Source organism: Patagioenas fasciata, chromosome 23 (genome assembly GCF_037038585.1).
Source record: "Patagioenas fasciata isolate bPatFas1 chromosome 23, bPatFas1.hap1, whole genome shotgun sequence".
In the NCBI taxonomy this organism is placed as follows: Eukaryota; Metazoa; Chordata; class Aves; order Columbiformes; family Columbidae; genus Patagioenas; species Patagioenas fasciata.
This window is the reverse complement of record NC_092542.1, coordinates 708,564-724,132: the sequence shown is the minus strand read 5'-3', so window position 1 is coordinate 724,132 and position 15,569 is coordinate 708,564. Positions and strand designations below refer to the sequence as shown.

The window sequence follows — 15,569 nt, the reverse complement described above, 5'->3', positions numbered from 1 at the left end:
GTTTCCAAACGCTCACTCATGTTTCCAACGTGAACTGAGGCTTCCTCTGGCAGTATTAAGCGATGCACCCCAAGCACGGTACCCAGGGTACTTTTTGTAACGTTATCTTTGGAAAATGTGTTATTTTTATAGCTGTGGCTTCTGTTTTGTAACACAATAAAAGTACACGTGGGAATTCCAACAGCTGGCAACTAAACCCTTGCCTGCACGGGATGGAAAGCGTGAGGCTCGAGGTGCGAGACCCCAAGGGCAGGAGCACAGCCCCGAACCCCCCGCAAACACAAACCTGCCCATCGCAACAAACCGCTGCACCAACCACAGGCAAACGGCTGCTACTCCGTAGGTAAAACGTCTTTGTTTTCTTCAATAAATGACTAGAAAACAGAGAATGGAATTCATATTAATCTTTATCATTAAGACACAGCTTTTCTGAGTTTGAAAAATTACACTGTTAAAAACAATTTCCATGAGCAAATTGTCTTTAGTTATAAATGCAACCGCTATTGCTAGTTTTAGTAATATATATCCCATACGTAGGAATTGGAAAGTGATTGAAATAAAGAACCTTGCCAGAAGTGTCATTTATAAATTAACATTTACAGCAAGAACCTTATTTTAGTACAATAAAAACAGCTTTCAAAAGATCTGGAAAACCGGCATGTGAGAAACAGACAAGAGTCAAATCTCTACGTGTGCAATAAGCTCCACACACGAACAAAAGGTACGGAGACCTGGTTTAAAGCAGAGCTGCCTGCGGTGAAGGCACCATTTCCATGGTGTATATTCCAAACCTGCTGGAGTCTAAAAACACACCTGTGAAAGACGCAATCGGACGCCTTTCCTGCACCCAGGGATGCGATTATTGGTTCAGCTTTGTTACCGAAACGTTACCGTACGAGAAGAGCCCGGGGAGCTGCGTCGGTGCCGGCAGCAGGAACAGCGCCTGGGCAAACCCAGACTGCTTCCTCAGAACGTCCTTGGGTAACACAGGGTTTGCCACCAAAACGCCCAAATACGCCGCTCCTCTACGAACAGCCTTCATTTACGGCCTCAGTGCCAAGTCTCTCTGTCCCTAACGCCAGGACAGCCACAGCTTTCCCTCCTCCTTTCTCATTTCTCTTCTTCTTTCCCCACCCCACAAGAAAAATAGTTCATAACTTCTTTCCAAAAATATTTAGAAAATGTAGTAAAAATAACAACCAAAACAATAAATAGGAGGCCCAGAGGTGAGTTCAGCACAGAAGTCCCGTTCCTGCGTGCACTGAAGGGAAACCAGCACAGACCAGAGGGATGCGCCCCTATATTATTTTGAGCTCTGTATCACCTCGCTCGTGCAGCTGCCAGGAAACCCCCCTGTGCCGCCCCCAGCGCAACGGGTGACCCGGACACCGGGCTCTGCCCGGCGCCGCAGGGGTCAAACCCCCCAGAATGCCCGCAGGGCTCCGGCCGAGGCGCCAGGAACCCCCGTGGCCCCAGCGCCGAGCGCTTCTGGGTCAAACGCGCCTCCGTCTTCAGGGCATTCTCCGCAGAACCGGCAAAACCACACGGAGACGCTGCCAGGCGGGCAGAGCTCGCTGCAGCAGAGCTGAACGCTGTCCTGCGCCGCAGGAAACAGCGCCAGTCACATTATCTCCGTCTTGATCACCGGCGCATCTGTTGCTTCGCTGCACAAGTCAACGGCGGATCCGCTTCTCCAGGACTGCTGGGCAGCTGCAGCGACCCGGATGGCGCACAGGAACTGCTCCTTGGTGACGGCGGGGGGCTCCGCGCCTGCGGGGACAGCAGCGCGACGCCCGGGTTACCACTGCTCGGCCTCTCAGGACTTGGCCGCCCACCACCCGCTCCAGGCCCCGCAGCCGGGCCTCACGTCTTAAAGGAAAGTTTCAGCCCCCGGTCCTTCCCGTCCCATGACTAAAACCTTGTGTTTTTGTCAATGCAGCTCATAGAACAGCGATGTTTGCACTCCCAGGCAGCCAGGCCTCCAGACGGAGTCTCCTTGCTGTTCTAAGCGGCTGCTTCCTCCACAAACACCAATAAAACCCAATGTCATTTTCCCTCTACACTTTCATTTCTTCTCAGAACAGCTTCAGATCAACGCCCCATCCCTCACCCGTCTCACTGACTGGAAAGCCCTGTGAAGCCAAGTGATTAATTGTCATTTCCCTAAGCAAAGGCAGGCAGAGCGGCCTGTGAAACGCTGCTTGCGCTCGCCCATCACCTGCACGACACTGGCTTCAGCTCGGCCAGGACAAACCTCACTCCTGGTTTTCACACCCACTCATTCATCTGGGGGATTTCAGACACAAACACCCAATTGCAACTGCTATTGGAACAGCGTCCAAGGGAAGGTTTCACGCAAAGCCAGACTGGCCACGAACAGCAGCGTCGTCCCACCTTTCAGCGTCCTTAGGAAGTGTCGGAAGAGCTCCCTGTGCGCGTCCCGGTAGCGATCAGTCTGGGAACACAAGGACACCGAAGTCCCGTGCTCTGTAATCCCCAGGGGATTCTGATTATTGACCCGTAACGTTCCTTGAGAGCCGTGAACCTGCGGGGAGGCAGCAAACAGGAAAGAGAACCCTGGTTTTGAGTGGTTTTGTGCTGGTCCGCGGTGTTGCGACACTCGACGGAGCAGCGCGAACGCACCTCCAGCCTGTGGTCGCAGGTTTTGGTGCAGTGCTGGCTGACGTCCACGGTCACGATCGCTCCGCTAGGGAACTTCATGCTGATCGCCACAGTGTCTGCGTCCTTCAGCTGGGCCAGATCTGAGCGACAAAGGGGCTCACAGCGAGCGGCAAACGTGACATCCCTCCAGTGCCACAGAGCTCGGTGACATCCCACGGCAGCCGCTCCACGTCAGCGGGGCACTGACAGCGTTCAAAATCCTCCCTCTGCTACAGCTTCTTGAGAAACTCGCCTTCTGTTTCACTACACTCTTTTTTCAGCTGGTCTCTGATGGAATAGCTCTGTCATGGCTACTGTGGTCTCACACACACCTTCTTCCCAATCTTAGTGCCACAATCATAACATTATTTACCCGATAAACTACCACAAGTTTTACTCTTACCTGCACAGAACGCGTGCCCCAGGGAAAATATTGTATCTGGTGCGCTCTCTCCCAGCAGCAAACTGACGATATCTATATCGTGCACCGCAGCGTTGTAAAAAATTCCACCTGGAAGCAGCAAAACTGGGCGTTACGGTCTCCACGTTTAACACCCACAGGCAACGCGCATTTCTGAAACAGCCCAAGATCGAGAGAAAAAGCCTCCCATATCAGGGAAAGTAACAGCAAAAGCAAACAGAAATAAAGACTGGTAAAGAAAATGCCTCTCAAAAGAAAACCTGCACATCGCCAGGCTGCACAGACACAGGGACCCCCCTCAGAACGCAGGGTCAGATGTATTTCCAGCCCTGGAGAAGAGGCTTTGCAGCGGGTACCTGCGGCCCTGAGGAGGCGCGGGGACGCTGCTGGGTAGGCGCTGCTGACGGCCGCGACGCGGTGGATCCTCCCCAGGGCGCGGCTGTCACGGACCTTCCTGCGCAGGAACTGCAGCGCCGGGTCAAAGCGCCTTCACCGAGAAACGGGGGGCACAGAGCAGTTAATGGAGAAATTAAAACTACAGGGACTGAAAGCATTTAAAGACCCAGTAAATGAGCCCAGCTCTCCTCAGAGCTCTGCCTACACGTTCACTTCCAGGCGAGCGTTGCCCAAAACCTCAGCTGCGGCTCAGCCCTGTGCTGCGATCAGACCCGCGCAGAGCGCTCCAACAGCAAGGGCTGGGGCAGACGTTTTGTGTCATTACATACTAGCGTATACGAAATAGACTTATATTAGCCCAAATCAATTTGATTTGCAATGAAATAAACTCTTCTCAGCAGAGGACGAATGATCCACGTGTTTATCAACAACCCACATCTGCTCAGCAATGGTGTTTAGCGCCAAGCGCAAGCTTAAAGCGGCACCCTCGGCTTTCAGCAGAGCTCCCCAGGTTCCCGCAAGTTTAACAGAGCAGGAGCGAATTAAAATTAATCTACTTTCCTTCTGTTTCAATTAGTTAATCTTAAGGGTCCAGATAAAAGGTCACAAGTGGAAATATCACTTTATAAAGGTTAATAAACCTATTCCCATCAGATAGACCAGTAATTCTAACATCAAGCAAAATTCTCACGGCCGCGTAGCTTAATAAAATGACAGCACCGGCAGGATGTTTCCCTCTCTGAGCTCCAACTCGCTGCAGCATTTGCAAAACCTCGATCAGACTGCAGGGATGTGCACCCCGAGTGCCTCTGGCCATTCTAAAATAAAACGGACCTTTGACATCCTGAAAGCTCCACCATTTGAGCTCCCCCAGCATCCATTGCAGTGAACAGTTATTTTAATCTCATGACAGCTAGGTTTTCTCTTCATTAAGCATGAAGAATTAATCCAATCCAATTAACTCCCAGATGAACACCAACAAGCAGCACTGAAACTAAGTTCATTTGAGGACAAACTCCGGAAAGCCCGAGGAATCAACGCTACTTTCAGACAGGCGCTTCTCGTCAAGTACAAATCAGCAGAGAAATGCTGGTCTTACTTGTAGAATCCGCACACCAACGGCCTCCCACATCTGTCGGCTTCATCGAAACAAGCTGCTGCCGTCTGCCTGTCCAAACTGGGCAGCCCCTCGCAAAACACCCCTTTTCCTGGGGAAAGCGGTAGAGAACACAGGGCTGAAGGCAGGACGCGGTCTGCACAGAGCGTTCCGCTCTTGCAAAAACACGAATGCATCGTTACGTGCTAGAAAGCGCGTTGGATAAAACTGAAGCACGGGGGTTTGTTTGCAGATGCCACGAGCTCCCTTCTGGGCTCCAGCCGCGGTGCCACCAGCTGGTGACGGAGCCAGGATGCACGACCGCTCTGACAGTCCCCTCTGTGCATCCCAGGGCTGTTTCCAGCACCAGACACCCCGCACGGCCGCTCTGGGACCAGCGCAGCACAAACTACATCGGCGTTAAGCCATCAACATCAGTGGCATCAGCAGACTCATTTATCTTTAATCATGTAACAAGACAGCGTGCACAGCTCAAGGGACACGGCTGAAACGAGGGAGCGCTCACACTGAGGGCGTTCGGCAAGCAGACCAGGTCTGCCCCAGCCTGCGCCACTGACTACACACGAAAGCTCAATCCGCAGCCGCTCCTCTTACCTGCTCGTAAAGCATCTATTACGATCTTGGAGGCTTCTTCAGGTGGTGAACAAATAATGGCTCCAGAGACTCTGCCGAAGTCAAAAGGAAGACAAGGTTTTCATTTGAATGAACAATGCTCAAAAGCTCCTTCAGTTACAGTTATTTTTATGATAGCTGCCTTTAATTTTGAGAGAGTTAAAAAAAAGCAGACATAAAGCCCACCGCTCTGGAAGAGCAAGTTACATTACAACAGGAACTCAGCACCTGCTGGCAGGATGAAATACGGGGTGACATATTTAGGTTAAAAGTGGCACAAGGCAGCTGCATTGCTTTTCCTGCACTGTAAGGTGTCCTTTGAAAATGACTGAAAATCTGCTCGTTAACACATACAGGGAAATGGAAAGTGTTTCTGTGGCAGAGCTGCTGATCAGAACATCTTGGCTTATTACCCCCTTCAGTTTCTAATACCAAATCCATCTTTCTTAAAAGCTCTGCCATTCCCTTTTGCAATGATACTTAAAATACTGATTTGAGAACTGACTGTAACCACATCACTAGCTGTCACTTGTTCAGTTCAACTGTAACGCAAAACGTCACCATCTTTCCCATTTACAGCAAATCTCTCAAACAGTTTCAGAAGAGCCACCACAATCGGCCAAGGCAGAAAAGCTGGCAGGCAGCAGGAAAGCGCAGCGTTCAGCGCTCTGCGCGAACAGAGGAAAACATGGTGGGTTTATGATTCTTAACAAAAGTGCCTGCAACTAAACTCCTGTGTTTGCATTGGTTCTGGGCACGTGAGTCCAGCTGACTCCTCAGGGGCTCCGGACACCCTACGTAAGGCTCAGCCTGTAACGGCCCCTCGGTCTCACTCCGTCCCCATACGCGCGGCCAGACAAGCGCGGTCTGGATCCACTACAGCCTCATGGGGGGAAGAAACACGCACGGGAGTCGGTGGTGGTCAGTACCGCTGATCGCTGAGCGCCACATCGGCGTCCTGCTGCCGCAGCACCCTGGTGCCGCCCAGGAACTCGGCGCCAAAGGCACGCTGCACCTCCTCCAGCTGGTCCTCCACCACGTAGAGCAAGCAGCAGCCGTTTTCCTCCAGCAGGCTTTGAAACAAGGCTTTGTTAGCGAGCCCGATGCTGAACAGGGCGAGGCCGATGCCGCCGCTGTGCTGCAAGGCGGGCGCCGCGCTGTCGGAGGCCTCGGGTGCAGAGGTCCTGGTGTGGAAGGCGGGAGGCGCTGAGGGGCGGCTGGTGGAGGTGGAGGGTGTGGGGTCTTCCCTGGGGGGGGCTGTGCTCACAGTGGGGGTGACGGGCTGCAGGGGAACCAGCGGCTTGTGGCAGGAGGGCGGCGAGGGGACCATGGCGTAGCCAGCGCTGGTGCCGGTGAGGATGAAGGATGGCGGGGAGAGCAGGGAGGGCGCGTCCAGCTGCAGCGGCAGCCCGGGGCTGTCGGGACCTGCAGAGCTGGGGAGAGAGGGGGGTCCAGGGTGAGGGGCTGTGGCGCTGCAGAGCCCCCCTGCTCCCACACCCCCAGCCAAGAGTCACAGAGCTGTTTTGGGTGGAAGAGACTCTCAAACTCATGGAGTCCAACCATAACCCACCCCTGGCACTGCCCCCTATCCTGAGAACCTCATGTCCGTCTGTCCAACCCTCCAGGGATGGTGACTCCAGCACTGCCCTGGGCAGCCTGTTCCAATGCCCCACAGCCCTTTGGGGAAGAAATTGTTCCCCACATCCAACCCCAACCTCCCCTGGCGCAACTTGAGGCCGTTTCCTCTGCTCCTGGCGTTTGTTCCTGGGGAGCAGAGCCCGACCCCCCTGGCTCCAAGCTCCTTTCAGGCAGTTCAGAGATCAGAAGGTCTCCCCTCAGCTCCTGTTCTCCAGCTGAACCCCCCAGGTCCCTCAGCGCTCCATCACACTTGTGCTCCAGCCCCGTTCCCTTCTCTCAACTCGCTCCAGCACCTCAAGGGCTGTGCTGTCCTGTCCTGAGGGGCCCAACACTGACTCCCGGATTCGAGGTGGGGCCGGGGAAGCCCGGGGCGGGCCGGGCCGCACTCACAGGAGCAGCGGGCCGCGCAGGCCGTGCTGGCGGAGCAGGCGGCGGTTGCGGTAGTGGCGGCCGGACGAGAGGTGCTCCAGGATGCGGTCGCGGCGGACGCGCATGGGCAGCTGGCAGGAGGTGCAGTACAGCGTCTCCACCACGGCCGGCTCGCCCGCGGCCCCGCGCTGCAGCAGGTGCCGCCGCACCGCCAGCTCCGAGAACTCGGCCGCGTAGTCGTGCAGCGTCTTCTTCTTCCGCCCCATGGCGGCGGCGCGGCCCGGCCGGAAGCGGAAGGCGCGGCCCCGTTGCCCGGCAACCGGGCGCCGCGGCCCGGGCGGGAGGCGGAGGCTCCGCGCCCCAGCCCCGAGCGGTCCCGGTCCCGGTCCCGGTCCCTCGGCAGCAGCCGCCGTGGCGGTGCCCGGCGCCTGGCAGCGGCGGGAGCGCGGACGAACCGCCCGCCCGGGACACCGAGCGACCTCGGGCTTCAGCCGCAGTTCTCAGCCCAGCTCCCCCCACACGAGTCCTCCCCCGGGGGATGGAGGGGAGCAGAGAAGCCCCTGGTGAAGCTCTCGGCGATGCGGATGCTCGCAGGGCCTCGCAGGAGCTGCAGGAACCTGAACCAGAGCTCCGGGAGCAGCTGCAGAGAGCGAGGGCCGAGTACAGCATGGCCACAGGTACGGGGCACACAGGACACAGCTGTCCCGGCTGCCACCCACAGGACACAGCTGTCCCGGCTGCCACCCACAGGACACAGCTGTCCCGGCTGCCACCCACAGAACACAGCTGTCCCAGCTGCCGTGCTCATCTCCTCACGATTCTGTTCCTTTTACCTAGAGAAAATTCTAGGTTAGGCTCTCACGAGCGCAAAAACTCCCGCTTTTGATTGCCGCTTGCAGAGATGCCGCTGGCTTTGAAACCAGTTTCTCTTTCTCTGCTCATGCCTACCTGAAAAAAAGGAGCCGTGAAGCTTCTGGCAGGGACTGGGTTTGCTGAACAGTCGTACCCCAACTCTACAGGTGTCATCTCTTACTTGCAAAGACAACTGGAGATCCAAGAATCCCAGCTTCGAAGAATCCAATCTGAAAAGGAAGTGCTCCAAAAGAAGCTGAGAGAGCGAGAAAATCAGCTACAAGACTTGTCTGCCAAGGTACCGCCCCAAGAGCACGGTGGCCATCGTGTCAGGAGAGCTGGCGCAGGGAATTCGGGCTTTATGCACCGGTTCCTTTCCCCTAGACAGGAGATGCGCCTATGAACTGCGAAACTGAGGTGTAAAATATTCTCTCTTTAAGTTTTGCAGTCTGACAGAAGAACGGGAAGATAAGGAAATGATGGTGACAACAGAGAAGGAGAACTGCAATCTTCGACAAGTAAATTCGGTGCAAAGCCTCTCTAGAAGATTCTTGTATTAGCTGCTTAGTTGTCCTTGTTTTAGGCTTGGGGGAGTTTGCCACATTAAAAAAAAAACCCTACTCAATCCAGTAGTTTTAGAGAAAACACCAAGTACTAACGGCTACCAGTACGGGCAAGGCTGTTAATCTGTAGACTCTGCCCAGGAAATACAAGCAGTGTTTGGACCAGATACTGGGAAGATGCAGCCAAACCTGCTCGCCCTCTTCCTTCCTTTGTGTGTCCCCTCAGGTTGTTGCAGAACAAGAAACCAAGCTGGCTGAGCAGAGCCAGCTGATCATGGAGCTGCAGGGGACGGTGGGGCAGCTGCAGGAGGAGGTTCGGACCAGCCGGCACCAGCTCCGCCAGCAGCAGCAGGCGCGGGACGCGGCGCAGAGCCAGGCAGAGGCCCTGCAGCTCCAGGAGCTGCAGGCGCGGGTGGCACTCGAGTGCCTCACCAGCAAGGTAAGTGTGACCCCCTCACTGCAGAGTCAGCCTCTTCCTGCGGACACTTCAACCATTTCAAGCACAGGATCCAGAAGCTTAGAGATATCTAGGGCAGAAGCACAGCGGGAGCAGCACCAGGGCACTGCAGCCCTTTGCTTCCCGGGGCCAGAGGTGCAGGAAGCTCAGCCCATTTGCTTCTCAGCTTTTTAGGATGCGGCTCTTATGTCACTCACCAAGCCAAGAGGGCTCAAATACGAGGAGCCCTTGAGAAACCAAGTTCAGAACAGTTCCATCACCAGATTTCTAATATCCTTCCAGACTCAAAATAACAGGTATCACCTTAAAGCCATTTCCTGCAGGTCTGTGTGCCGGGTAGCGAGTACAGAGCCCAACACCTGGGTAAGGGACTCAGTCCACCCAGAAACACATCATTGTCACAGTACTTGAAACAAAGCCCAGCCAAACCGCCTGTAATTTCACACAGAGACTGTCCGTTTCATCGTTCACTAGTACTTTGTCCAACAGTGTGGTCTCTGTAAATCCGTGCAAATGTCAAAGAATTGTATATAAAGACTAAACGCACCTACTTTCTTATCAAAAGTTTGAAAGGTATCGAAGCAAAATAATCCAGGCTACATTCAGCACAGCAGGCATGAAGGCTCCCCAGGCAGAGCTGACGGACGAGGAGGTGCTGGAGGCCATGCAGGTACGGGGCTCTCCCACTCCGCTCCTGGCGGCCCCTGCAGTACCGCGCTCCACCCCATGCCCTCCACCTTTTACACACCCCTCGTTTCAGAAAATCATCAGTGAACGGATGGATTTCTATCACTTGCTGAAACAGAAAGGCATCAAGACCCCATCGCTCCACAGCATGGACACGACTACTTTAATGCCTCCCAGTTCCAAGGGAAGGAGGAAGAGCCCGGCAAGGTAGAGTCTTCTAACGCCCCGGAGGAACACGCCGCCAATTCAGGCTCCTGTTCCTTGGGTTTCACATGGTGATTTACTAACAAATTAAACTTGTTTTACTGAAATCAAGTCCTGTGGGAATATCTACTTGAATCGTTTGAACACCAGTAGCTAGGCAGCGTGACGTTGCCATTTCCGCAGCACACAATAGCGGCTCTGGCAAGTGTGGTTACACGACTGGAAAATTCACCAATGCCACAACAAGTGACAGTGACTGCAAGAACTGGTTTATTTTTCCACTCAATATGCAAGTCCCAACACATGGCCATATTTGATGTGCTATCTGGAAGTTCAGTTAGAGCTCTCTGTATCATTTTTAACAGAAAAAAGTACCAGAACCATAGAATCGTTTTGGTTGGGAAAGACCTTTAAGATCATCTGATCCAACCATTAACCCAGCACTGTCCAGTCCACCACTAAGCCATGTCCCAAGGCCACCCAACTCATGGAGAGGTTTGCATGCATCCAGGTAGTAGCCTGGATGGAAACGTCACCCCCCAAGACTGCAGAACTTAGAACCACTCAACCACCTGTATTTCAGAAGGTGTCCCCAACATCTCACATGGGAGTGACAGAGGAGGGCCACCCTGGGCAAGAGGGCTGGTATTCCGGGCATTTGAGGAGCTTTAGCAGTGTTGACTAAGGCAGTGTTAGCGCTCTGAACGGAACTGAACTTCGTGAGCAAGAATAAATTCAGTGCTCGACCAACAGTAACTCCAGGGGCACACAACGAGGTCACCACATTGGCACTTCCACGGGGACGGACGATGGCTCTAACGCACCGCGACACACAAACCCCTGCAGTGAATGCAGCCTGAAAATGGCAGCTGTGTTCACAGCCGAACGCAGAAACCATCGCTTAGAACTCAGTCCTCAAGTTCTAACAGCAACCACATTTTCACAATTACTCCAGATATAAAACGATGCAGAATGAGGGGTTAGCAAAGCCGTTTTGCGTTCTGTCTTCAGTACCAGTACATACAACATTACTCCATTTCACAGCTGTCACCTACTGGATTTCTCAGTTTAGCTGCCAAAACAATAATCCAGGTGAAGCACCAGGAAGCAACACTGATCTTACAGAGAAATATGACTGCACGCTCCTTTGATGAATGCTAAGATGTCACAATGATCTTCTCTACCAGTTCATGCACTCTGTCTGCCTGTAGGTCTGCGTTTGAAGACGCTGTTATCTCTACCTGGTCAGAACACTGATGACTCTCTGTTAAGGCTGAAAGAATGAAACGCTCCCTGGCCGGGCGGGACGCTCTGCATCGTAAAACCCAAACCACCTCACTGCGTGCAAGGTGCGTTGTTGAATACGGGGAAAAAAAAGAAAGAAAATGGAATAATTTTCTTAGCTGTGATAGCTGCTAACGTATTACAGTCAGGAGAGAGGAAACCGTGGTTAGGTCAGTTTTTGAAGGATAAAGTACTTTCAGGTTTCCATCCGTGTCCACCACTCGCACCTGCTCCAGTGCCAGCGGGACGTTCCTGGGCTGTGCGTTCTGCTCCAAGTTCACTGGTCCACAATGAGCATCCGACTCATTATCCGAGCCTGAGTCTTCCTTGTTTTCCAAGGTAGATCTGTTCAGTTCTGCAATTTTCTGTTAAAAGCAAAATACAGAAAGCAAGATTAATTACGTTAAAGTCAAACCGTAAATTTCCAATTGAGCTAACATATTATTTTCCCTGGTGAATGTTCAGGTCTGCCCGCTAGGATACAAAAATATAAAACCTATTGTGATACAGGATGAATGGAAGTGTATGTGAAGCAGAGGGAATAACAACACTGCTACTACAATAAAAATCAACTTCTGTATTCTTCTCGACACATGTGAGCAATTAAACATTTCACTAAGCAGCACACAAAGAACAGATGGCATTATTTTACTAAACTTCTTACCAGAATGAGCGTGTCCATGACATCTTTGCATATCTGTAAACCGGTGTCGCTCGTCACTTCCAGAAACAGATCCTGGGTGTCTTTTCTAACCTGTAGGAATTGCACAGGTACAGTAAGGAATCAGAACACGCTCACCTGGCACCACCTCCATACGCAGATGGAGTGAAAAGCTTTTTCGCTCCATCCAGCTGCAGGCCAAGCGCTGCCTTTCTTTCCAAGTCCAAGTCCCTGTTCCTGCCCCCCAGCGAAGCCCCCCTGCAGACCGGTGCGCTGGGCAGCTTAACAGAGCTCTGCACATCCACTAAGCAAAAACACAGCTCCAAGATCCCTCTCAATCTTCCAGCAGAGAAGATTCAGGCTTTGAAGATTCATATTTGGAATGCAATCACAAGTTTCACAGAACTGCACATATCTTTGAACCTGGAGTTAAATATCTATCAGTAAAAAGAAATACTGTCTGTGAGTAATGTATTTCTATTAAGAGATACTACCTTTGTTTTCTCACTGTTGGTTATGGGTGGGAAAGAAATCACGGCTCCCTCGGCATCCACAAGACAGGGGTAGTTATCTTTGCCGTCCAACAGCTGGAGGTACCTGCCGAGAACAAAAAGTGGGCAACTGAAACAGCAGCTGGATGCAGCGGCACAAGATAGGGATGAAAGCAAATCGGCGTGTTCCTGATCTACCACGTCGCAAAGCCAGAAGTCGAAGCACTAAACTTCAGCAAAATGCTGTGAGGGTGGCAGGGCTGTGGAAAGCACCGGCTGCAGGGAGCGCAAAGCGACTCACGTTTAAACATCCACGCTGCCGAAGTACAGATGAGCTTCTGGAGCTCTCCAAGACCCCAGTGCTCCAACAGGAATAGCAGAGTGCGCTGCCTGATCGCTCCAGACAGCGTACTCTGTTGTCTCTTACACACAGTTCTCCCACCGCGTACTTGCCCCATTTCCCCACACTGTGCGAGCGATGGATCTGGGCGGCGAAGAGGGACACTGCACGTTATAGTTCACCTGTTCCTACACGTGGATTTACCGCACCTCTGATCCCCTTAGTTTATTGAACGTGTGTGATATACGCTTCATTCCTCCTTGTTTCCTATTTCCTACTCTAAATAGATTTGTCACCTCTAAGAATAATTCATATGACAAGAATTTACTCTTGATGCAGCCAGAAATAATGGAAGGCATTCATCACCCTCGTTTCCCCCCAGGTTACTCTTTATGTGTAAATTCAGCTCAGTGGTTTTCATCTCAAGCTCATGCTGGGTTTGTCAGCCCCATCACCGTTACAGATGATGCTTTACAATACATTTGAGAACCCTTTCTGCAGTGCCATTTTTCCACATGAGTTACCAAATTCACCTGAAGAAAAAGCAGCAAGAGATCAGCGTACCGACCTGTGCAACCCAGAAACGTTCTGCCGCTTCTTCTGTTTCCTCTGCTCCTCAGCTTCTAACTGCAGCTGGCGGAGAAGATCCTTTGCCTTGATCTCCTTGCGGCCCAGGGGCGTTATCTACATCGTATGAGAAAACATTTGACCGAGTTTAAACCTTTGTGTGAGCCACAACACGCACCGGACAAACCGGCGTGGAGAGGCCCTGCGACGGCGCTGGGCCCACCTTCAGCTCCTCGGGAGGCCGCACGTCGTACAGCAGGGGACCTTTGATCAGCTGCAAGTCGTGGGTGGCAATTGTGGCCGCCGTCCGCTTTTCACAGATGTCTTCGTGCAGCTTAGTCTAAAACATAAGGAAAGCCATCAAAACACACCCAAAATATCAACATGATTTACTCCCCCTAAGGTTCAGATTCTTCTCTGTTTAATGTTTGTGGCATTATCAGCTAGTTGAGTAACCCTTTTGCGTTGAACGGAGCCCTTCTCTTCACCTGTGAAGTGATTTTATGCGAGTTACAACCCAAATGTAAAGATAACGAAGCACAGTACATCGCATGTTTCTCAGCTGGAAGACACAACAGCTTTAAATGAGAGAACAATCACAAATACGTGAGTCTCATGATCTGAAAGTCAACACCTGCCATCTAATGGAGAGCGCACAACGTGCCAGGTGAAAGCCTGCGGTTACGATACCCCGGCTGGAGGGTTCGGCATGCGAGACAGTTTTAGCACAGATCAGGGAACCTGGTGCCAAACCAGGGTTCTGCTGGCGCAGAGGCAGGTTCACTGTTAGCTCTCAGCAGGTTCCACAGCACCAACAAGTTGTTGTTACACAGGCAGCGCAAACGCACGTGTGTTCGTCACCCTCTCCCATCGGGTGCTTCAGTAGAACCGGTTCTGCTTTCCCAGGCCGCCCGGCCGCATGGCGCTGGCAGGGGCCACGCTGGACCCGCACCACCCGACAGGAGGATCGGAACGGCTCTGCTTCCAGAGCCTCGAACCGCGCGCTCCCAACGCTGTTAGGGATGTTCCCGTTGCAAACGAGTAACCGCAGCACTCACCTGCGCGCTCAGGAACCTCTTCAGAGCATTTCCCGGCTTCAGGTTCACTCCCTTCAGCACGCAGCACACAATGAAGGGTCGAACATCTTTGACGCCTGGGCTCGCTTTGACCACCAAGGCTGCTGGGTTTTCAGAGACGTGCAGAACCTTCACCAGCAGCTTGCTCGCCTCTTCCAGCTCATCCTGCTCTGCGTCCCCACCGTCCTTCTTCTGCTGCTTCTCCCTCTTCTTCTTCCTCGCCTCCTCTCTGGCGTTCTCGGCCTTCCCCTTCCCGCGGCCGCCGGCCCGCAGGTACTCCAGGATGGCCTTTGTCTGGCAGCCGTTGACCATCTTCTCCAGCCGCTTGTCCTTCAGCTGGTTGCCCCTGAAGTTGGCCTCCTTCAGGCGGGGGCAGTCGGCCAGCGCGGCGGGCAGCTCCCGCAGCCGGTTGTTGGCCACGTCCAGGCTCTGGAGGAGACAGACACACAGACAGGGCTCTGGAGGAGACAGACACACAGACAGGGCGCTCAGGGCGCTGGGGGGAGCCGGCTGGGCGGTGGGACCGCGGGGCCGCCCCCACCTTGAGCGCCGGCAGGGCGGCGATGTCAGCGCCCAGCTCCTCCACCTCGTTGTCGGCCGCTTCCAGGCGGCTGAGCAGCGGGAAGGGCCCGTCGGCAGCGCGGGGCAGGAGCCCGCCGGGCAGCGCCCGCAGCCGGTTCCCGGAGAGCAGCAGCGCCTGCAGCTGCGGGGCGGCGCGGGCCAGCCCGGGGCCCAGCTCCCGCAGCCGGTTGCCGCTCAGGTTGAGGCTGCGCAGCTGCGGGAAGGCCGGGGTTCCCCCCGGGGCCTCCCCCGGCCCGCCCAGCGCGGCGGGCAGCGCCTCCAGGCCGTTCCCGGACAGGTCGAGCAGGCGGAGGGCCGGCAGCGGCCCGCCCAGCCCCTCACCCAGCCCGGCGGGGCCCAGCGCGTTGCCGCTCAGCACCAGCGTGTGCAGCGCGGGCAGCGCGGCCGCCAGCCCCGGGCCCAGCTCCCGCAGCGCCGCGCAGCCGCTCAGCTCCAGCGACTGCAGCAGCGGCAGCGCCAGCAGCGCCGCGGGCAGCCGCCCCCCGCCCGCCGCCACCCGCTCCGCCACGGCCGGCCCGGCCAGCGCCAGCTCCCGCCGCCGCTCCCGCGCCGCCGCCTCCAGCTCCGGCCAGCCCGCCGCCATGGCCGCTC

General features: G+C 54.4%; 3 protein-coding genes across 3 annotated transcripts; 1 reads left to right on the top strand and 2 right to left on the bottom strand.

Annotated features, from left to right (window-relative positions):
* Positions 1-576: 576 nt before the first annotated feature.
* Positions 577-7,502, bottom strand: LOC136111360 (myo-inositol 2-dehydrogenase-like). Its single transcript, XM_065855480.2, has 9 exons — positions 7,236-7,502; positions 6,137-6,640; positions 5,190-5,260; positions 4,578-4,686; positions 3,439-3,569; positions 3,065-3,172; positions 2,644-2,762; positions 2,395-2,545; positions 577-1,770 (listed from the first exon to the last, which is right to left on the bottom strand). Exons 1-9 carry the CDS (start codon positions 7,478-7,480, stop codon positions 1,622-1,624), a joined length of 1,587 nt encoding a protein of 528 aa, XP_065711552.1. The 5' UTR covers positions 7,481-7,502; the 3' UTR covers positions 577-1,621.
* Positions 7,503-7,584: 82 nt separating this feature from the next.
* On the top strand, positions 7,585-10,191 carry CCDC27 (coiled-coil domain containing 27). The gene is made up of 6 exons (XM_065855357.2): positions 7,585-7,891; positions 8,234-8,364; positions 8,507-8,584; positions 8,856-9,068; positions 9,652-9,756; positions 9,847-10,191. Exons 1-6 carry the CDS (start codon positions 7,753-7,755, stop codon positions 9,982-9,984), a joined length of 804 nt encoding a protein of 267 aa, XP_065711429.2. The 5' UTR covers positions 7,585-7,752; the 3' UTR covers positions 9,985-10,191.
* A 33-nt stretch (positions 10,192-10,224) lies between these two features.
* LRRC47 (leucine rich repeat containing 47) lies at positions 10,225-15,569 on the bottom strand. Its single transcript, XM_065855356.2, has 7 exons — positions 14,938-15,569; positions 14,379-14,825; positions 13,544-13,660; positions 13,322-13,437; positions 12,417-12,519; positions 11,926-12,015; positions 10,225-11,626 (listed from the first exon to the last, which is right to left on the bottom strand). The coding sequence occupies exons 1-7, from the start codon at positions 15,559-15,561 to the stop codon at positions 11,393-11,395; spliced, it is 1,731 nt and encodes a 576-aa protein (XP_065711428.1). The 5' UTR covers positions 15,562-15,569; the 3' UTR covers positions 10,225-11,392.